This window comes from Ruditapes philippinarum, unplaced genomic scaffold (genome assembly GCF_026571515.1).
Source record: "Ruditapes philippinarum isolate M1 unplaced genomic scaffold, ASM2657151v2 ctg3132_1_1_1_1, whole genome shotgun sequence".
In the NCBI taxonomy this organism is placed as follows: Eukaryota; Metazoa; Mollusca; class Bivalvia; order Venerida; family Veneridae; genus Ruditapes; species Ruditapes philippinarum.
In genome coordinates, this window is record NW_026863573.1 from 57,153 (window position 1) to 80,770 (window position 23,618).

At 32.8% G+C, this 23,618-nt stretch overlaps 2 protein-coding genes across 2 annotated transcripts in view; one reads left to right on the plus strand and one right to left on the minus strand.

Annotated features, from left to right (window-relative positions):
- Positions 1-9,488: 9,488 nt before the first annotated feature.
- On the minus strand, positions 9,489-13,507 carry LOC132722541 (uncharacterized). The gene is made up of 2 exons (XM_060707051.1): positions 13,319-13,507; positions 9,489-9,599 (listed from the first exon to the last, which is right to left on the minus strand). The coding sequence occupies exons 1-2, from the start codon at positions 13,485-13,487 to the stop codon at positions 9,544-9,546; spliced, it is 225 nt and encodes a 74-aa protein (XP_060563034.1). The 5' UTR covers positions 13,488-13,507; the 3' UTR covers positions 9,489-9,543.
- Positions 13,508-13,755: 248 nt separating this feature from the next.
- The window catches only part of LOC132722534 (protein unc-79 homolog), a 73,534-nt gene continuing 63,671 nt past the window's right edge, over positions 13,756-23,618 (plus strand). The window contains exons 1-5 of the mRNA XM_060707043.1: positions 13,756-13,846; positions 16,145-16,285; positions 17,054-17,174; positions 17,702-17,862; positions 21,787-21,957. Of these exons, the coding sequence (XP_060563026.1) occupies positions 16,249-16,285; positions 17,054-17,174; positions 17,702-17,862; positions 21,787-21,957 (490 nt within the window). The 5' untranslated portion in view covers positions 13,756-13,846; positions 16,145-16,248. The remainder of the gene's footprint in view (positions 13,847-16,144; positions 16,286-17,053; positions 17,175-17,701; positions 17,863-21,786; positions 21,958-23,618) is intronic.

A 23,618-nucleotide genomic window follows, 5' to 3' on the forward strand; every position in this document is an offset into this window, starting at 1 on the left:
TGAACTTCAAAATAACAAAGAAACCCATTTGCCTGGCAAAAATTCGTTCACCCGTTTCAAAAAATTACGCCGAGTTCTCCATTTTTTCAAGTTTGCAACCAATTCGCTCGCTTGAACCAAGTGTGCAACCACTTCACGTCCTGCCCCTTGATAAAACTGCTTGTCTTCTTATGCAGATAAAACTGTAGGGTAGGCGAATTACTTCATTGTACTATATATGCTCGCATTATTTTGCCATCTCTAGACAGTGACACACACAATTATTGTTCAAATGAGTTCTCTCGTTAAATAAAGTCTTTATTATTATTATTATTATTATTATTATTATTATTATTATTATTATTATTATAAAAACGTTGATGACAGTACAACTTTTTATTGACTTTTTGTCTGACTGCCATTAAAGCGTGTATGTCATAAGATATTGTTATGAAAAAGTTTATGAAAATACAGGCAAACATCTTTTAGAAATGGTCTATTAAAAACTCGAGTGAAATTTTGGATGAATTCAAATGTAGGAATTATATCGAGCTTCATCCGTTAGTACTTATGGTTTCTTTACCATATACTCCATTGTCACATAAACTTATCATTTTTAATTTAAAAAAAAACTTTTGTAAGAGAAAAAGTTTTTTTTCTTGCGTACAATTCAAAGAAGGCTTTTTTTAAGAATTGTAATTAAAGAACTCTCGTTTTTATTAGATAACATCAATGTTTGGTAATACAGTTTTTAAACATATATATAATAGGCATTCCAATAGGAACTGATAGATGATTTATTTTTACATTGCTACGAGACGTATGTTATATTAAGTCTCTCTTCAAATTCACAACAGAAAGTTATACATCTTCCCGCTGCCTAGATGATATACATAAAATAAATAATCCTTATTTTGATCAAATGGTTACTGGTGAACTTGAATTAAATGAAACACTCTACAGACATTACTACCATGTACATCTGTTTTTGGATTTAAAAAATATATCATTAATCAGTTAATTAGATTTGCTAGGACGTGTAGTCGTGTGAATGACTTCACTGAATACAATTTATTTATTACTGGCAAACTTCTTTAACAAGGCTATCGCTATCATAAATTGCGTTAATGTTTTACAAAGTTCTACCATCGTAATTCAGTTTTAATTTTAAAATCTAATTTGAATTTAAAAACTATTTTACGACTAGGTATCAACAAATCTGTTAATTATGGAAGTCTGGTTTATAAACTTTTTGGCAATATTATTTTTTCTTCTGTCTTCACCAAAATTGTCAAACGTTTTATTAAAAGAGGCTATGATCCAATTATTTTCAGGACACCTCATGCTTGGAATTCAACCCTTTTACAGTTAGACGCTACGCTTTCCTCATTTGATGGACAATTCTTGGAGGCTTCCGGACTGGCCCTTGTAGGCGATTTTCTTGTTGCTCTGCCTTCCTTTAGGGCATTGAGTACTTTTGTTATTATATATTTACATGATCATTTATATGTTTTATTTATTTCATCTTATAAAACCATGGCAATTGTTAGAATCTCACTTGGCTGGATTCATTTTATTTACATCTCGTCACATAGGAACATATTTTGGTGCTAAGAATGAGGTATGGTGCGCCTATAACCGGTCTACACCCCCGAGTGACTACTACTGACCGTTCCAAATTTAAGGCGGCACCCCTTTGTGTTCCTTTACATGTTTCACGTGTATGTCTTGTATACTGTTTCGTGTTATGATGTCATGTCTTGTTAAATTGTCGGTAGCAGTAAATATTTTTTCCGTTCCCCGTTATATCCCATTCTGTGCCCTTTCCCTCTTTTATTGTCCCTTTGATTCCTGTATCGGCCCTTTTAGTTCTTATCATTTCACTTATTTCATCTCCCTCCTCTCCTTTCAACGCACTGGTGCCCACTCCCGTTTTTTGGTTCGGTTCTTTCTAGGTGTCCTGCTGGTGTGACTGGGTTGTTTCGGGGCTGCGTTCTGTAGCGTCGCTTTACCATGCTGATTCATATTCTCATTTTTACACATGTATAGTAATTGGCAACTAAGCCTGGGGATTATGTCATATCAGTGGTGTTGCGCTGTATTGCATTATGAGATATTGTTACATATTGCGATGACATTATATATGACTGCATTCTTGCGCCGAAAAGAAAAATCCACCTAACTGATTGAAGATCTTGGAAAGTCTATGAGATGATTGAGACGGATTGTTAGAAAGGTTACTTGTTTGTTTGATTGATTTTTGTGTGTTTTTTTTTTGTGTGTGTGTGTGTGTGTGTGTGTGTGTGTGTGTGTGTGTGCGCGCGTGTGTGTTGGTGTGTGTGCGTGTGTGTTGGTGTGTGCGTGCGTGCGTGTATGTTTTTGTGTTGTTGTTTTTTGGGAGGGAGGTTCTTAAAGTTTTTACCAGTGAGCTCAATTTGTATAACAATTTGTTTCTTATGGTTTATGGTAAAGATCGTTTCGTTGATTTTATTTCATGTGATGGAGTTTCCATCTTACACGTGGGACGTCGACGGTTCAATCTTATTTTGGTCTTCCGTACAATGAGAAGGGACAAAAAAACGGATTCTAAAGATCTAAAGAAAGCTAATTATAGGTTTGATATGCGAATATTCACCGGAAATATTGAGTTTTATTTTGAAGGGATGTATACGTGATTAATTTGTTGTTTGAATTCATGTTTGAATCACTAAAAATCTTGCATGTATGTGAAGTGAGCAGTAACAACACTTTTGTTACTACCAGTAGCACTGCTATATAATATATATATATATATATATAATATTAGTCTATATTTGTAACAACAGTAAATAATTAAATCTGCTAACACGGCCGAATTAAAATTACACATAATTATGAACATCGGAGAAATATCAGTCAATGATTGTTATTTTTTTTACTTCCTGTACTATACATCTATAATAAACTGACGCCGTAACTTGACTTCCAAACATAATATTGTGTTGTTTTCATTTAAAACAACGCATTAGACATTATATAGTTAATTAGTTATACATGTATATATTTTTGTAAATAAATCTCAAAAATTACAGCTGTATATAATACTGCCATAATATTATTATATTGTAAGCGTAAACTGGCAGGAACAACAGTAACTAACACGCACATACTGTATATGGTAATCTATATAATAAATTGTTTTTATATTAGCCACATGAACTTGTCTTATATAATAATTATATTATACCTCAACACCAACGACGAAAACATTTTAATTAAACGTATTCTTCATTCATGTTTCACATTTGGACATTTGATGAGGACATGGACATGAGATGAGATTAATGTAACCTTGATTCTAAGATAACGTTAGGACATTTGCCCAATATTCCAGGAACACGCTAGGACATTGCGTCATATGCTTCTTAAATAATGTTAAGCATACTTTTACCAGTCTGATCATGGTCTTACAACTATTTACAGATTGTGGCAAACTTGAAGATTTATTTATAGTCTGCAACCAGTAATTTGACAGCTTGATTGTCGTTGAGTGTATAGGTAGATAATAATATTGTGTGTGTGCGTGCGTGTGTGCTCGTGTTTCTTTCTTTGTTTCTTGTTGTTGTTTTGTCGTCTTACTTGCATAATGTTCCTTATTCGTAATTCTTTATATAATGCATTGTGACTAATATAACAAACACATAATTATGTTATTTAACTTTTCATGTTATACTCCCAGAGTCATTAATGTGTAAGTTATTTTCTATTGAGTGTAATAGTAATAATGATCAAAATTGGACTCTCTCTGCAAAAAAAAAAAACTATTGTATAATCTTAAAATTGGTTTAAATGATATATGGGAAAATTTTAATAAAGATGTTAACTATTTTCCTACTTTGTCACGAAGATTGAGAGATCAATTTATCCAACATTGGCATACGACAATCAATAATTTGCCGAAATTATCTTATTACATTATCTAATGTTCAATTTAAAACGGTATTTGAATCAGAGGAATATCTTAACGAAATAAAAAGTGACAAATTAGTGAAACTGTTTGCATCCTTTAGGTTAAGCAGTCATAATCTAGCTATAGAAGCCGGTCGTTATCGAGGTATAGATAGACAGAATAGATTGTGTGAAAATTGTACAATGCATGTTGTTGAAAGTGAATACCACTTTCTTTTAATCTGTAGTCTACTCATTATTCTGAAATTCGCAAAAAATATTTTCCATGATGGCCATCTTTACCTAAATTTTATAGTTTAATGTCAAGTAGAAAACAGTAAACTTTACTGAATGTATCGAAATTTTTAAATGAAGCATTTTTGAAAAGAAATGAAATTAATATGTAAGTTAATGCATGTCATATACTTTACTGTTTCTCCAAATCAGCTTCGCAATGATGTAACAATTATATAACAATTATAATGTCATTTGATGCATGTATGTGTGATTTGTATATATATTGTAGTTTGTTAACCTTTGTCAGAGGCATTTTGTATGCTGATTATTGCAAATAAAATATTGAATTGAATTGAAATTATTTCTTTCCTTGTCCGATACTCGTGCCTGTGAAAAATACATGTATAGAAACTAATAACTAATCAATATGATATGTTTAACTTTATTTAGTACATATGCTAAAAGTCTGATAGAATTACTGTTAAACTATTGCTAGAAAATGTTTTGTTTCATAGCGAAATGAACATAGTCTAAAACATAAATAACATAATCATAAACATTCAAGGTAGACAATAATCACCCCTTGTTTCTGTACGTACTATAAGGAAAAGCCCTTTTGTTACAATTTATTTAAACAGATTAGTTTGTTGTCCTAATGCTTGAACCGGAGTTTACAGTATATGATGGAAAAGGCGTCGTTTGTGGCCATAAAACCATCTAGTGAATTAAATTGAACATTAGGCATCGTTGTTTCCAAAAACCACTAAACATACTAGTTGTACCTAAACCAGCGCCAAACAAGCCGTTATTTAACACTGTTCATTCGCATTTCTCGCAGCATATTAAGCCCGTTCGATTTCCAACTGAAACTTGTCTTTCTTGTTGGCGTTCTTGTTCACGCAAGACGACTACGGGCTGAACGCATCTGTTGATACATTAATGATCTCTCTAGTAACGTCTGCGTCGAGGGCAATAAATCTACAGTATGACTTCTTGTTCCATTCTTGTGTACCTCTGTTTTCGTGTACTTCTGCACAACTTCCGGTGTGTGCGCCGCGCTAACCTTTTCATCATACCAAGTAAACATCTCTCTCAGCTTGTGTTCCTAGGTTGCTGACCTCATCATTATTGCATGTGCATCAATCTCCTGGCTTGGATTCGCAGTTTCACCACTACGAACCTTACAAGCGCTAGTCAAAGCACCACTGATCATTGTGTTTCGAACTGGTGTTGGAAATCATCCGACCCATACCGGAACCCCCTCCCCCGCCATTTAGGTGCTGTTGAGCTTCTACAAGACCTTCAAGATCGAGTTGACATTTCACTGAAATTAAATTTTTTATATTAAGTACAGTCTAGAGATTTAATTAATGTCTACTATATACTTTATATGAACAGCGAAATATAAAATATATACGGATCACTTTTTTGGACTGTATAAATGAAAGATTATGAAGTTTCACAATAACTAGGGTTGTCTGATAATTTGTAATGTACATGTATTATACGCCATCTCAATTAAGCATTCAAATAAACATTACATCACATGAAATGCGTCACGGTAGTGACGGTACGCTGATGTAGGTAGATCTGAAGCACTGACTGATGACTGAGTCAGGGGTTTGTCGACAAGATAAGAACCTAATCAGTTTTGGGAAAAGGAAACCCCGTATGGGGCTAGATCTAGAGTATATTAGGTGTGACAAGACGTTACCTTATATATCAGACCAAGCTTTTACCGAATGTTTGATTAGCCACATTTTTTCCCCTTTTTTCTGACTGGTTCGAAATAGTGAATTCATGTTTCGTTACTAGTAACAGTGTCTTGCAAATTGTCTTTGATACGCTTCAAAATGAAATGCGCCCAATGCCTTTGGAAATATCAGCAATCGTGTACAGGCCATCACTTTCAATTATTTCCCTGACTTTTTAGACATCTGTCTTGCCTGTTTCAGTCAAAGGTCGGCCAAATTTTGCTGTATCTTTGACGGAATCTGTGCCAGTCAGAAAGTTCTTTACTCCACCTGACAACCATCTCGTAAACCTTAACTTCTTTTATGTTAGTAAAAATCTGCTATATTAACTGACGGGTTTTAAACCTTTTATATAAGCACTAAATTCTTTAATTATTCATAAACCCGTGCCCCGCTGGTCAACCTTGACTATCAAAATTCGCGATTGGTTTAAATGTTGTTTAGTGAATGTATGTAAGATATCGAAATGTGGTAAAATACACTTACATGTGAAAACTCACTGTACGTTTGTTATTTGATTAATAAATGGCTTATCCTGTTGTAGTCATAGTGTGAAATTTTCTTTGAAAAGATCGCACATTGATCGTAGGGCTGATGCTTACATTTCAAACCCCAGTTATTTGCTTACAGTTTCCAGGTAGATTTGACGTAAGTTATTTAAAGTCATGCCGAAACAAAGTGATTGTACTAAGACAGTTTACATTAAAAGAGCACAAAGAATAGAGGATTTTCGATGTGCTCCGTAGTCTTTCTCGCTGAACGAATAGATAAGCTGCAGTTGCAAAGATCTGCGCCAGTTAAATTATGTCAGGACTAAATGCATTTAGCGTTTTATTTTTGGGTTTGGTTTTACATCACACAAACACAGTAAAGGTAATATTGCGACTGGTTGAGGAAAAGCTTATATGCCACTTGTGCATTAAATTGACCTCAATTAAGGGAGTTCTTTGGGGATTATAAGTATGATGTTTGGTAAAATGTTTTAGGTCATTTTATAACCTGCAAAGTGGTAGAACTTGTTTTCAAAAAGAGGTTTGTATGGACGCATTGTCTACTGTTGCTAAATGGATTTTCCAAACTTAAGTGCAGTCCGTTTGAAAATAGAAGTATTCCTATGTCATGTAAACACACACAGAGTGAGTTACAATAAGGACAGAGCATGGTCAGACTGCGCTGATGTGCATGATATCCTGGCTCTATACTGGTAACAAAGGCTTATCACTTACAGATTGATAAAATGATGTATACAAAGGTTATATGAAACATCAAAACAGAAAACTACCTAACTGTTTCGTTACAGTTGTGACACATCCGTGACCTCTTTCAGTGTGAATAAACTGATGATAAAATATATTCGCGTTATGATGCATGTCTTTATTTAAGTACATCAAATGTATTCATGAGTAGTTTTATGAACACAAGCTTTCAGTATTATCAATTAGATGAATACATTCATAGAAATTCTATGTAAGGTCTAACAAATGCTCAACAAATTTTTCAGAGTCCTTTATGATAAATATTTTAATTTTATATCTTAAATGATATTTCATGTATAATGTATTAGCATGTATTAAGATTATTTATAACCAAATGATTGATAACCAAAATGATTGTAACCTTTACATGTGCATTAAAGCACTGACTTAAATTACAGTCCTGTAATTCAAGTCCGTAACTAATGGTATTTGTATTGCTGAGACTGCGAATTTAACTTTCTTCACATGCAAATAAATATTTACAAGTGACAACAAGAAATTTTAACTTACAAAAACCAAAACTGAACTTAAATTGTATGTTTTTAAAAGCCTATTTTGACCAAGATATGCTTTATTTTTAATTCTCGAAAAAGCATTTTATTTTTTGTTGTACTGTTTTAGTTTTCAAAAACATATTCATTATCATTATCTCAACCTTCTTTTACGTCTGTTGCCTTTTGGCAATTTGAACAGTAATAGTGATTTAAGCACTTTGTATGGAATTTAATATATTGCTTTCAATGTTAACATTTTTCTATTTTTTATAACAAATTAATTTCACATTTCAACACTGCTTTTCTTAGGGAAACATAATTATAATAACTATGCTCTCAAGTCATTATTTAAATGTTATATAACTAATTGTTTGCCCTTTCCCTTCAGATTTTTTGTTTGTTTTCATTTCGAAGTCATAATGTGCCAAAGAAAAATCCTACTGATACACAAGACTTATATAAATATTTCTTACTTATTATTATGCAAGCATCTTCTCAGATATGAAAATTAAATCATAAAAATCATACAAATGTAAAAACAAATTCATAGAGATAAATATTATAATTACCTTCTATAATAAATGTACAAATAATTCCAGAGACCAGTAAGAAGGTTAGAATTTTCATCATCTTAATATAATAGTTCAAATTTAAATACTATACATTCCCTTATTCAAGCCTTTCTCTAAATGTTTATAAATCATTTGGACTGGCGAGCCTTAATAGCTTGTATAAGATGTACTTTAATTAATTAGTAGACTGTCCTCCTAATAGTTCTCTGACAACCAGGTTGACTTTGATTGACATCACAAGTCATGTTCACATGTTCACAAACGTTCTTTATTAATCATTATACTGGTCAGTATAAGTACATATGCCTTTTTGTAACCACCATTTCTATTAAGCAAATATAGGCTAGCAAGTCACATGGCACAAAGTGCTTTTTAAATAACTCCATTTATTTTCATTCTGTTTCTCTCAATTTTACACAGTGTTTTCATTAAAACTTTCAAACCCCTTGCCTCCAAATATTGTAGGTTTCGGCCCAGGCCAGTGTCTTCAGATTTCTTAAAAAAATCTTTAATAAATAGATAAAGTATACATACATTCTTTGCTTACTGTAAATCACATAAAAAGTATAAATCAGTCAGTCAGCTGGGCAAATTTTAAAATTCAATTTTCCTTGATTCAATAGTACAATGTAATATAATTTATATTAAAAATATGAAAAAGTAGTATCACATGCATTTATACTTTTAATATATACTAAAATTACAAACATGTTTCACTCGTACTGCTCATCAGTTTCAATAAAAATAATTTTGATATCTAAAACAACAGAATTTATTATAGCAAAGGAAGTAACTCTTGTTGGCAATAAGTTTTGGTTTAAACCATTCTTTTATCTTACTCCCTTTTTTAATCAATAAAGATTTTACTGTCTGTTACTTTTTTTTTTATAAATATAGACTTATAAGTCTTAAAACTGTTTTCTTTTCAACACAAATATCTTTAATTAACATCTCCTACTTATGCTTCAACATCTGACTATTCTGTCAAACATGTTTACAAATTACAGATTTTCTATTGCTCTTGATTAATAATTAGCAGATTTTCCATTCAAATCAATCAACTGTTTCCTTCACTTGTTATTCCTTCCCCCTCTTTGGAATCATCAGGTTCTTCCGACACTTTTGCCAAAACATCTTCATGCACAAGGGGGACTAGTTCTTGAGTATTTAAAGCTTGTCTTTCTGGATTTAATCTCCTTTGTATAGATGATATCACTGAACTCAACTGTTCTCTGAAAAAAGTCCTCATCGTTAGTGTTTTTATTGTATTTTTCTGACATGGTATGTGACGAAAGCAAATCTCTTGCTTCATGTAAACTTTGTATCATGTCTTTAGGTTTCCTTTATCATTTTTACCCTTTAATTTGTTCAGTCTTTTTTCTGTAAAAAATAATGAGTAATGGATTAATAGTTACATGTATTTCTAAAATAATTAAAATGCACACAGATATGTAGATATACATTAAATTCACTTCTATTTGTTTCACAAATATACAACTTTTCAATTTGTCAAGTTTGATAAGAAAGTGTGATGGTATTTAAATTTAGACAATAATAATCTACAGTAAATCAGAATCTTTTAATGTGAGTAGTTCCCGTACAAATAGCAGTACCAGTATAACAACAGAAATATAGATTGCTGCTGTGAAGTGCAAGATTTTCTCTTATTTTACCGATTTTAGCGATTTTTAAGCGAGAAATTGCCAAAATTGCCCCCCAAAATAATTCCTGCATATTTTTGTTAACTAGAAATGTGTCCATAGGACACGGGTGCCCCCACACTCCACTGATTTGTCAATCTTATGTCTCTAGGTCAATTTTTTTTTTTGGCTACATATGTGCTCAAGTTGAAAACTAAAAATCTTTTATTAAGTAAAGGGCAAATACTACAAATACTGAATAAATCCACAAGAAAAACCCAAGGTGCATAAGTACACTTATAGACAAGTAGAATATTGTAAATTTTACTAAGTCAAGGGCAATAACTCTAAAAATACTGAAAATATCCACATGAAAATACCCAGGTGCACAGCTACACATGCTGAGCAACATTCTTGTAAGTTTTCATGACTCTAGGTCAAATACTTTTTTAGTTACGTGCGACACAAGTTGAAAATTGGAAATGTTTACTAATTCAAGGGCAACAAGCAAATTCGTTGAATTTATATCCCCAGCCGAGTACTGGTTATTATTAACACAACAACTGAAGACATAAGGCTTTATTTATATATTAATCATGGCATAAACAGTAATATTCTTTGAACTTGATAAATATTCAGGGCAATAACAGAGCCATAACTTTGTGTTAAATAGTAAAATCTGGAAATGCCAATGAGATGTATGCATTCTACATAACTAATCAAGCGCCATAAATCTGAGTTATAAGTATGTGACTGGAACAAGGCGACTATATGTATATCTTCTCTTAGTATCCCATAAAGTTTCATTGAATTCCAGCCAGTAGTAGCAGAGAAGTAGCAAGGAAACAAATATTTTTCTATATGGATACTGCATAACTAATCAAGGGTCATAACTCTGAGTTAAAGTGTCTGACCGGAACAAAACGACGATATGCGCATCTCCTCTTGGTATTGAAGGTTTTGAATTCAACATTCCTGTAAGGTTTCATGACTCTAGGTCAAATATTTTTTGAGTTACATGTGACACAAGTTGAAAATTGCAAATTTTTACTATGTCAAGGGTAATAACTCTAAAAATACTAAATATATTCACAAGAAAATACCCAGGTGCATTACTTCACATGCTGATCAACATTCCTTGGTTTCATGACTCTAGGTCAATTACTTTTTGAGCTACGTGCGACACAAAAAGAGAACGGACGGACGGACGGACAAGGGTAAATCTGAATGCCCCTCCCCCTCCCCCTATGATTGGGGCACAAAAATCTTAATCATGCTTATGTCGAAACAATTCAAAATCTTAGTGTCAGTTTTGCAGCAAGTACAAAATGTGTTCATATTAAATCACTTTTATGTGTGCATTGTCAAAACATGACATTGTAAATGTTGGGGGTTCCGTCCTTGCATGTATGCGCAAAAAATACTGCCATGTGAAGCCTGTATAATAAGAGTTTGTCAATAATACCACCTGTGTATAAATAAGTGGGCAATATGATGAAACTTGTTTAAGTATCAAAATTTGCCCTATATTACCATATCAAATAAATTTAGGGCTTTAATGAGTAAGAGATCATGCATAATTAGCACTTCATTGCATGTGAATTTGTTGGGATATGGTACCGGGGAAGAGTACCAAAGTTTAGTCCACACTGTAAGTTTCTTGAATGACATATCTATTTGCCTCTAGTTAAATGGTCTCTTCAATGATTATAACTGAAAGATATGACTGATATTACAACACTGTATTATTATTATGGGTTTTATCTATAGGAACCATACTTCACTTCATTATACTGCAATATACATTGCTCTGACAACTGCAATATACATTGCTCTGACAACTGCAAACCAATCAGTCACCCTCCAAAATGACCTAATTCGGTTAGAATAATGGGAGCTGGAGTGGGATATGGAATTTAACACCTCCAAGTGTCAAGTTATCCGTGTCGTAAAAAAGGAAACATCCTATCTAAACACAATGATACCTCCACGGAGTCCAATTAGAATCAGTTAATACCTCAGCTAAATACCTTGGATTGGATATACCAGAAAACCTTAGGTGGGATACCAATATAGACAGGATATCCAAGACAGCAAACCAAACCTTAGAATTCCTATGCATATCCCAAATCCCAATCCATTAAGTCCATTGCTTACCAGATGTTAGTCAGACCCCAGCTTGGAAATGGTTCCAAAGTATGGTCTCCCACACCAAAATACAACTAGATCAAATTGAAAATGTCCAAAGAAGAGCAGCCCTAAGGATTAAGCTAGATTATGGTCAGACCTCTGGAGTCACAGACATGCTTCACTCCCTTAAGCTTCGAAAACTAGAATTCAAACATATTATAGATGCTAGGTTATCCCTTTCCTGTAAGATTCACCATGGTCTGGTTGCTATCCCTATAGAAGAATATTTGACACCACTCTCCCAAACATCATGCTACAGCCATCCCTTATTTATAGGCTATTCACAGCATCTTTACTGGTCAGGGACCATCAACCGGACACTTTTTGATCATTTTTCTATACAAATTTCATAATTTTAAAGCTAAAGGTACGTAAATTTGACACAGTACAGCTAGGTTCTTCTCCTAACTAACAAACTAGTTTGTTTAGTTCTGATTATGTTGACACTTATATCCAAGGCCCGTCAAGGAGGGTATCAAAATTACCTAAATTGTACATACTACAGTACCATGTGTCCGGACAGATATGTAATAATGTTGATTTAATTCAGATAAAAGCTTTGGAGGCCTCTTCCCGGAAGAGGCCCTTTTTCGGAGTCTGTTATATATGTAAGAAAATCACTGACGGTATACCACTGGAAACACCTACTCCCTGCAGTTGCCCTACTCCCTACCCCAGAGCAGTTCTGTGCAGCCATAAATAGCAAATTAGCAAGCATGGAACATGTCTCACACTAGTTTTCCAGCCCCTGTTTTTTAACATTTATTAATATTCTTTTTCCTCTTTTAAACAATTCTTTTTTACATTGTTGCGATTTTTAATGCACAGACATGTATAGTTATACATCCCAACTAGAGGTTTGACATTATTAATGGAAGATAGATATATTGATAATATTCATAAAAAAATAATGGATACTTTCAGTACCCCATATCAGGCCTCGTAACTAGAAGTTGGTCCATATCAAGAACATACTCGAATTTCCATGATTTAATTGACAAGCCAAATATTGATTTGAAATTTTCAGTAAAGTATTTGTTGAATGAGCTTATTAAAATATAGATTTTTACATTGTTTAAATAAATATTAACTACGATTTTAGTATGGAAACTACTAGCATGCAAATGTCAGTTTTAAAATGAACAAAAACACTATAAATAACGTTTGCACAATCTTATTTTTCTTGCCACATTATTTGTCATTACCAATAAATAACCGTTATGAATTGTCACGAACTAGATTGAGTACGAAACAAAATAACTTTCGTACCTAATGACTTTACGTAAGTCTCTGAACTTATCAAATTCTTTAAAGGATCTTGTGGAGCAGGACATATCTTTGGGATATCAGGCATTTTATTTTCTAGAGGTTCCCAAGGATCGTTTTTCATGGCACTGTTTAGAACCGTGTTTCGCAATTCTTTATCAGTATCCTCCATACTTAACACTGATCAATCAATACACGTAAACGCTTGGATATAAAGGTCGAGTCGATTACGCAAATTTAGGTGTAACTTGCTCGTCTGATAATCACATCTTTCATATTTCTTTAAACCAAAAATCCACACCATTTTATGATTCATAAAAGCATTTAATTAGTTTCTTAAGACATCCAATACCGATCTTCAAATGTGTGTGTGCAAAGCTGGTCATTTCTTTATTATTCAAAACTACCCCTTAATATGTAAATGGAACGTTCAGTAATAGATACAGATGCTGAAGATGTTCATGATAAATTAAGAAAACCTGCAGATTGTGATGTTTTGTTCCGTTGCTTTTGAGTTTTCTATATATGCAGGTATGAATATTCTTTTCTTTTCATCGTTAATTTTGTTTTAAAAGCAGTAAGCATACAGTAAGGATTATATTGTATTAGCTGTGCAGTAAAAGGTCAATTAAGCAAACATATCTTTTACTTTTAGCCTGGCGGAATTAGTAAATTTGTTGGTAAGTTAAAATAATACTAACCAAAAGAAAGCCAGGACGTGCAATAGAATATTAGATCACAAATTTGTGAGTATTTGATTTACACAGTATAAAGTAGATCTACATGTATGCAATGACTTCTCTTGTTTTCTTATTTTGATAATAACTGATATTTTATTTTGCTTAATTGGTTTATGAAAAGACATACATGTACACTTCTCTGAGTTCAAAGTTAGATATGGTTAAGTGATATTGGACTCGTACAATATATGTAAATTGAATATAAGGGATAGCTTTAGATGGTTCTTGAAAAATACACACTATACAGCACTAAGCTGAGTAAGCACCATATTCCCACATGTACATGTACAGTATATAGGTAGCATCCCAAGCTTAATTTTTCAAATATCAGTAATGATTAGTTGATTAAAACCATTATAAAGGTCTTAAAAAGACCTTTTCAGAACAGTTTTCCTTTTTAAAATTGATGAAGAAATAAAAAAGTTATGCAATTTTAATTTTCATTGAAAATGGCGAAATTTCAGAATTTTCCGCATATTATTTGCCTAATAGTCGTGTCGCGCCGGCGGAACCGACGCGTTAAGAAATATGGTTAAACTTACAGTAAAAATGTCATAACTTTTTTATTTTTTGAGGTATCTTGATGAAATTTGGAACACTGCAAGATCTCCCTATGCTGCACACAACTGCTTTCCATTTTATGTACTATCATGACTTTAATAAAACAAAATAAACAACATTCTGTTACCAGTGATCTGAAAATTTATTTTATTTTCTGGTATAATGCTAAAATTTATTTTATCGCATGCATATATATCATACATCATCAAAATTTCATCACAATAATTTTCATTTTCAATATATCATTAACAAAGTATATACATATCAAAGCAATTCAGTGCTTAATAAAATATATTTTATAACAATAACTGAATAAGATTACATTTAAAGTAATTTAATTTAAATTACATATACATTTTGCAAATGAGATCCAAATATCTTATTCAAATAACCAGTGGTCTAGTGTCTTTTTTATTATCTAACTACTTTACAGTTAGAAATAATACTTCTTAAATTTCACAAACAGTTTGTTTATTTCATCAGTTTCTTCAATTTGCCACATACGGCCAGAATTTAAACAGTTTGGAACAAAACCTATTTTCAGAATGAAGTCTTTTTCTACAGTTTGAATGTCTTCACGTGCAGGCCAACAAAAATGTCCCACTTTTCTTGCTGGGGACATAAACTTAACAACAAACATAGTTCTATTTGAATTAACAGAAGACACAATTCCGGGATACCATGTATCTTGATAGGCTACAGCAATGTACTCATTTTCTTTAACAATGTCATTTTTCGACAAGTCGCGTTTAAATTGATCTTCCTCATTGAAATTCTCTTCCTCCAAACTATCATCTTCATTGCACTTTTGTTTTTTAGTTACTTTGCCTGTCACTTTGTTCATTTTTCTTTTCTTCCCTTTTTCTTTTATTTGAGCCATGTCCGCATTAATTTCACTCATAACACTTTTTTCTTGTGTTCGGTGTTCATCTCTCAGTTGTTTTCCTCCTTTACGTGCTTTTTTCATCACATTTTCAAGTTCATCCCTAGGCATTTTATTTAACCAACTAATCATTTGAAGTCTATTGCGTTTTAATAACTGAACTGAGGAATGATGATGCATTGAAGCACTTGGTCGACGTCGCTGGCTGCTATCCAGATCTCCAAAATGATGTTCGCAAGCTAAATTTGTCACATGGGCCAAACCTGTTCTTTGGAGGTTGTCTTTTGATGGTTGAACACCAAATTGTGCATCAGGGAGAAAGTCCACAAGCTGTTTATCAACAGTTTTCTTCATGGAAGAGGCCACTAATTTAACTGTATTCAGTAATATTTCTCGGCATGGCAAACCGTTCTCTGGCTCGATGATTACAGACAGTTTTGCTCTTAACAGTTATAGGTAATTTGGGCTTCCAAAATTAAATTAAGTCCCTGTCTTAACATCTTTATTTTCATCTGATTGGGCCATGTCACAATTATATTGAAACAGGTACACTGAAGACTTAAGCTAACCTATATAATAGGCTGAGCAATGAGGTTGACTTTTATATTACAAGTGATTTAGCAAAAAATATTTTATGACTTTCAGAAACTACTGATTGGCACTGTGCCACATAATGTATGTGATCAACATGTAGAATGTGAACAGTACTATTGAGAAATATTAATGAAAAGTACTTGGGACATTGCAAAATGACTTCACATCCATTAACAACACACGCTGTAACATGTAAGTATAGTCATGCAGATAGTAAAACCTATCATGTCAAATCCTTGCTTATAATTGCCCCCCATTAAAAAAATATTGGGTGCATATGGTGACAGGATGGTCCATCAGTTCTGTCTGTATGTTCCATATTTAGTCATATGTTGTGAAACTTATTAGTTGTAATACTATTATAATACATGTATATATCTTAATTCTTAAATTGACCTCTCCATTTTCCATTTTAGAACAATCTGGTATGAATTTTGGGGGTATCAAGATATAAATTTAAACCTGGTATGTCAAAAGTATAGAGTCTGGTCAGAGTCTCAGACTTCTTTTTCCATATATTCAGACGGCATTTTAGGGCTATATTCACTTTTGGTACCAGCAGGTTAAAGGTTAATATAAAACTTGAAATAATAAAAATTTAATAATTGTCAAGTAAATGAAATTTGTCAAGTAAATATGCCCTATGATAGGCAATTATGTGTGTGTACTATGGACACATTTCTAGTTAAGACTTAAAGCATAATTATGAATTATATTTTCATAAAATGTGATAAATTTTCAACCAAAACTTCTTCATTTTTTACTGTCAGGCCTTGAATAAAAATATTTAATAATGAACATATTGTTAAATGCTTAAGTAATTATGCCTTCTTTTAAAGGCAAACTCTAGTAAACCCAAATTAAACTTATACAATGCACACTTATCTTTTTAAATCTACTTCAATACTAATTATATAAAAAAACTATTTACATTTGTAGTTAAGCTAAATATTATTTCAGTTACATCAAAGATCAGAAATCTGCGGGATTATCATTACAGTGTCTCTAACAATTTGACACCGCAACCTACAGGTGTTGATATCGCTAACACCCTAAAATATTTCTCACAAACACTGCTCAGGTAAGTGCTGATGTTGTTTTTTATTTTCATTTTCATATTGATAATCCTTATGGTCATAAAAAAGGCTTTTCCAGCTTTAATGGTGGTAAAATATGCAAGGATCACAATTTTTTTCACAATGCAGGTGTCTTTTGAGTACAACCTCTACAAGGAGAAATTATGCCATTCCTCGTTTGAAGTTAGTATTAAAGCTTCTTAAAGGAAAGATTCAGTCTGACGTTAATCATGGCAATCATATTGTGAACATGAAGACCATTCTGAGTTGTGCTTCGATGTTTTTATACACAAATTTTTTATTTTGTTTTGGTCAGGTTTTAAAGTCACACCAACACTGTAAAGACCATTTTGGTGATTTCCAGCTTAAATGGTAAGGGCCCCTACAAACATAAATTCAGGGGCGAGTGGGCACCTGAGAAGAACCACCAATACTCTGTAAGCTAAATCTTGAATTATAGCCATACTTTTAAAGTGATATGAAAAAACATTCCAATTTTTGCAATAACTTGTTCCTATGAATCATTTTGCAGTATTCTGAAGGATGTACCTAACATACCAGCAGAGAGCTATGGCCCAGGTCAAAGAGACAGTGTCCGTCTGTCTGTATTCCCAAATAATAACTATTCTGGACTGTACAAGGCCTCCTTAAATATGATAGACCTAGTTCCAGTCATTCAAATTGGACAGTTAGGTAAGTACTTTTTATGCCCCCACAATGTGGGAGCATATAGCGTTGCACTTGTCCGTCCGTCAGTCCGTCAGTCTGTCAGTCCGTCAGTCCGTCCGTCCCGAAATCTTGTGAACGCAACTCCTCTTAAACCGGATGGCAGATTTTGCTTAAACTTACAGGGATGAACAACCTTAATGTGTAGATGGTAGTAAAGGAAGGAATTTTTGCTGCGACCAAATTTAACAGAATTATGGCCCTTTGTTGATTTTTTCACTAGCTACTATGTAGAAATTTTGTGAACGCAACTCCTCTTAAACCGGATGGCAGATTTTGCTTAAACTTACAGGGATGAACAACCTTAATGTGTAGATGGTAGTAAAGGAAGGAATTTTTGCTGCGACCAAATTTAACAGAATTATGGCCCTTTGTTGATTTTTTCACTATATACTATGTAGAAATTTTGTGAACGCAACTCCTCTTAAACCGGATGGCAGATTTTGCTTAAACTTACAGGGATGAACAACCTTAATGTGTAGATGGTAGTAAAGGAAGGAATTTTTGCTGCGACCAAATTTAACAGAATTATGGCCCTTTGTTGATTTTTTCACTATATACTATGTAGAAATTTTGTGAATGCAACTCCTCTTAAACCGGATGGCAGATTTTGCTTAAACTTCCAGGGATGAACAACCTTAATGTGTTGATGGCAGTAAAGGAAGGAATTTTTGCTGCAACCAAATTTAACAGAATTATGGCCCTTTGTTGATTTTTTCATTAATTACTATGTAGAAATTTTGTGAACGCAACTCCTCTTAAACCGGATGGCAGATTTTGCTTAAACTTCCAGGGATGAACAACCTTAATGTGTAGATGGTAGTAAAGGAAGGAATTTTTGCTTCGAACAAATTTAACAGAATAATGGCTTTGTTGATTTTTAGTTTCAACTTGTGGCACATGTAGTCCAAAAAATATTTGACATAGAGTCATAAGATTGACAGAACAGTGGCCTGTGGGGGCATCAGTGTCCTATGGACACATTTCTAGTGTATTTAAGTTTAGATATGATATTTACATACATATACAATAGGATATTTGATACTCCCAAACAAAATGAAAGAAAAGGTTGTTATGGTGATAGGCATGAAATTTGATTGTCTGATATTCAGTCTATCACAGTCTAGTACAGTTGCAATAATAAATTGGAACAATCTTGCATTATGCTTTATTCTATAATATATTAGAAACCAATCTGGAAACATATCATTAGTAACCATCTATTTTACAAAGTTTGCAAGTTGGAGGTTGATAAACTTTGTGAAAAATATAGTTATTTCATTTTATAGAAACTATTATTTTGTACTACAGATATACATAATTTGCAAAAGCTAGTTGCTTTTAAAGAAAAAAGTGAAGCTGCATGTTTTGTCATGACATGACATGGCCCTCATTTGGCAATGACATCAGTATTAATTTTTTTTATTAGCTCACCTGAGCATATGCTCAGGGTGAGCTATTAGGATCACTCTTAGTCCGTCGTACGTTGTCCGTTCACACTTTTCAAACGACATCTCCTCTGAAACCATAAGGCAGATCATAATGAAACTTCACAGGGATGTTCCTTGTGTGAAGCCTTAACAAAGTTGTTCAAAGAATTCCATTCCATGCAGAACTCTGGTTGCCATGGCAACCAAAAGAAAAAACTTTAAACATCTTCTTCTAGAAAACCCAAACAGCTAGAGCTTAGATATTTGGCATGAAACATCTTCTAGTGAGTGTCTACCAAGATTGTTCAAATAAAAGCCCTGGGGTCAAAATTGGCCCCGCCCCAGGGGGTCATTGATTTTCCCTATATGCATATAGTAAAAACTTAAAAAATCTTCTTCTAAAAAACCCAAAGAGCTAGAGCTTAGATATTTGGCATGAAACATGTTCTAATGGATGTCTACCAAGTTTGTTCAAATAAAAGCCCTTGGGTCAAAATTGGCCCCGCCCCAGGGGGTCATTGATTTTCCCTATATGCATATAGTAAAAACTTAAAAAAATCTTCTTTTAAAGAACCCAAAGAGCTAGACCTAAGATATTAAGCATGAAACATCTTCTAATTAGTGTCTACCAAGATTGTTCAAATAAAAGCCCTTGGGTCAAAATTGGCCCCGCCACAGGGGGTCATTGATTTTCCCTATATGCATATAGTAAAAACTTAAAAAAATCTTCTTCTAAAAAACAAAGAGAGCTAGAGCTTAGATATTTGGCGTAAACATGTTCAAATGGATGTCTTCCAAGTTTGTTAAAATAAAAGCCCTGGGGTCAAAATTGGCCCAGCCGCAAGGGGTTATTGATTTTGCCTATATGCATATGGTAAAAACTTTAAAAAATCTTCTCTTAAAGAACCCAAAGAGCTAGAGCTAAGATATTAAGCATGAAACATCTTCTTATCAGTGTCTACCAAGATTGTTCAAATGAAAGCCCTGGGGTCAAAATTGGCCCCGCCCCAGGGGGTCATTGATTTTCCCTATATGCATATAGTAAAAACTTTAAAAAAATTATTTTAAAGCTCCCAAAGAGCTAAGATATTTAGCATGAAACATGTTCTAATGGATGTCTACCAAATTTGTTCAAATAAAAGCCCTGGGGTCAAAATTGGTCCCGTCCCAGGGGTCATTGATTTTACCTATATACATAGAGTAAAAAGTTAAAAATCTTCTATTAAAGAACCCAAAGAGCTAGAGCTAAGATAATTAGCATGAAACATGTTCTAATGGATGTTTACCAAGTTTGTTCAAATAAAAGCCCTTGGATCAAAATTGGCCCCGCCCTAGGGGGTCATTGATTTTCCCTATATTGCATATAGTAATTAAATACTTAAAAATCTTCTTTTAAAGAACCCAAACAGCTAGAGCTAAGATATTTAGCATGAAACATGTTCTAATGGATGTCTACCAAGTTTTTTAAAAAAAAAAGCCCTTGGGTTAAAGTTGGCCATGCCAGGGGGGGGGGGGGGGGGGAAGTCATTGTTATTCATTATTTGTGTAAAGTAAAAACTTAACATCATGAAATATCTTCTAATGGGTGTCTTCCAAGTTTGTTCAAATAAAAGCCCTTTGGTTTAAACTTGCCCGGCCCTGGGGGCCTATGTTCAGGTGAGCGACCCCAGGGCCATCATGGCCCTCTTGTTAACTATTTAAACTATTATTCACATCACGACTATTGCATGTTTACTTTCAAAATGTGATGCCACCTTAAAGGCACATAATTCAAGGACAGTAAAAGTCTGTTTTGGTAACAATTTAATATTTTCTGTAATTTTGATTGTAGAGTAAGTTTCATTGAAAAGAAAAGAATCACATGAAATTCAAAAACATGATTAAATGATATGTACATTTTCAAGCATCTAATACTAATCACTTTGTGTCAAATTATCACTAGGATGTTTTGTATTATTAATTTTTTTTCTCAACATTGTTATTAATAAGTATTTTTCCTTGTATACGCAGATCATAAAACAATTTTGTACACTAAGCAAATTCAAGAATGTTAGTTAAGACTTTTGATCTACAATTACGATTCTTTCTGATTTCTGATTAAAAAGAATACTCCCAAACCAGTACTATTTATAATTATTATGAATAATTTAATTTCATTAGAAGTCTATGATAACAGAATTAAATTTTTCCCTGAATTTGAGTTTGTTGAAAATTATGAAATTCAATAAAAATGTTTTCAAGTTAAGTACTGTAAGTTGCCATCATTGTAAACTAGACCAATAAAAAAGAGTAACAAAATTTCAATAATCTTAAGTCAAACTGTAGTAGAAACATTGTGGCATTACTAGAGCAAATTGAATTCAGAATTACATGATTATTTATGTTTAGTTTTGATGAGTTTTACTTATCAAGTGTAAGGATTATACTAAACATTACACTTAGCAATTTGTTTGTATTTCAGAGCTGGGTGAAGCAGTACTAAATGTTCTTGGCTGTCTGGTTCCATTCCTAGAAAATGACCTACTGGATTCCCTTCCCTACACAGTGGCCTCAACACTCGCAATATTTCCTCCAACATTACACAAAGATACCATTGATTTACTGTGTAGCAACTTACTTCCAATGACACTGGGTAAGTAATCATACCTTTTATATTTTGTATTTAACAAATTTAGGAGGCGATTGAAGTGTAGTTTGGAAGACTTAGTTGAAGATGAATTTCATCATTTAACAAGAAATTCTCTAGTTTCCTAGAGTTAATGAATAATGTTATTGTGAAAAATTGCTGAGAAGATTTGAACCAATGATGCTGGAACACAAAATCTTTATTTTGCCGTGCCTCGTGATAACAGATGAATAAGACAAAAAAGCTTTATAAGCTGATTCCCATATCTAATAGCTCTTATGGTGAATTCCCATTAAGCATTGTTTCTTAAATTATGTCAGGATTTATATTCAGCTGATTGATTTTTTTTGGATTTTTTTATTAATTTCTTTGGATGTGAAGATTTCAAATAATTCAGCATGACTCCTGCCTTGCCGATGATGTATTACACACAGAACTCATTTGTCTAACTCATAAGATTTCATTTAAAATCAAATTTGGTTTGAAATTAAAAATTATGCTCAAGGCCAATAAAGCAGGCTGTCCAGCGTCCCTAAAATTCCTAAAAAATCCTAATTTTTTTCCGTTTGGCTAAAATTTCTAAAAAAAATGAAAAATTCAAAGGGAATTCCTAAATTGCCCTATTTTTCACTGAAATTCCTAATTTTTTTCTCTTTTGTTATAACATATCCAAAAACAACCATTTTTCAATCACAACCTAAATTTTTACACAGTCAATGGCGCTGATGTCATATCTGACTAAATTGCATAAAGTCACTTGTTGTATTTACTTCAACTCCTGCAGAAATGTCATACTTGATTTATTGCCAGATGTTATCAGAAAAATAATAAGAAACTGTTCGTTTTAAATGGAACAATGAAAATTATCCGACTTTGACTTTATCAAAATGGTCACTTGTTTAAAAAAATTTCCAAGCAAGTTATATTTTTTATTTGCTACAGAGTTTTACCATTTACCTCAGTCTTGGGTGTATTTAAAGCAATTAGTTATGATGTACCACAAAATTTCATCAGACTGTATGTAGGGGACCTTTTTAATAAAATCTTAATTTGTAATCAAGTTATTTTCAAGTGATAACTGTAGAATGGATCTTTTGTAAGTAATACCAGCTGGCAGATCTAGACAAGTTTTCATATTTGGTAATATTATAAAGTGGGTAAGGTAAACTGGCTTTAATAATTGGATGCTTTTACCATTTTGCACCCAAATTAGCGTACTAAGAAGTGACCCCTTCAGCTGCCCTTTTTGTACACATTAACATGCATTGTACTGTAAATATGTTATAACATTAAGTGTATGTTGTTTTTTTTTAAATCTGGAAAAAAAAACTATTAAAAATCATTGCATAGATTGACTCTGTTGTGAAAGTTTTCTACAATTTTTAGTAGCCCTGATTTATTTTTAACAAATTCTTAAGTGGTGAATACCCTGCTGTTTGAATTTAGATTAGAATATTCCTGGGAATGACCTGAGTGGGTCATATCGTTCTTATGGGTTTTGTAACTGTACCAATCTTAAAATGAATAATTGTTGATAAATTTTTTTTTTTATGCATTTATAGCTAGAATAAATTTAAAGCATAATTTCTCCTTCCATTTACTATTGGCAAATAACAGCTTAACTAATTGAATAATGGTTGTTCCGGGATACTCATAACTTTAAAAAT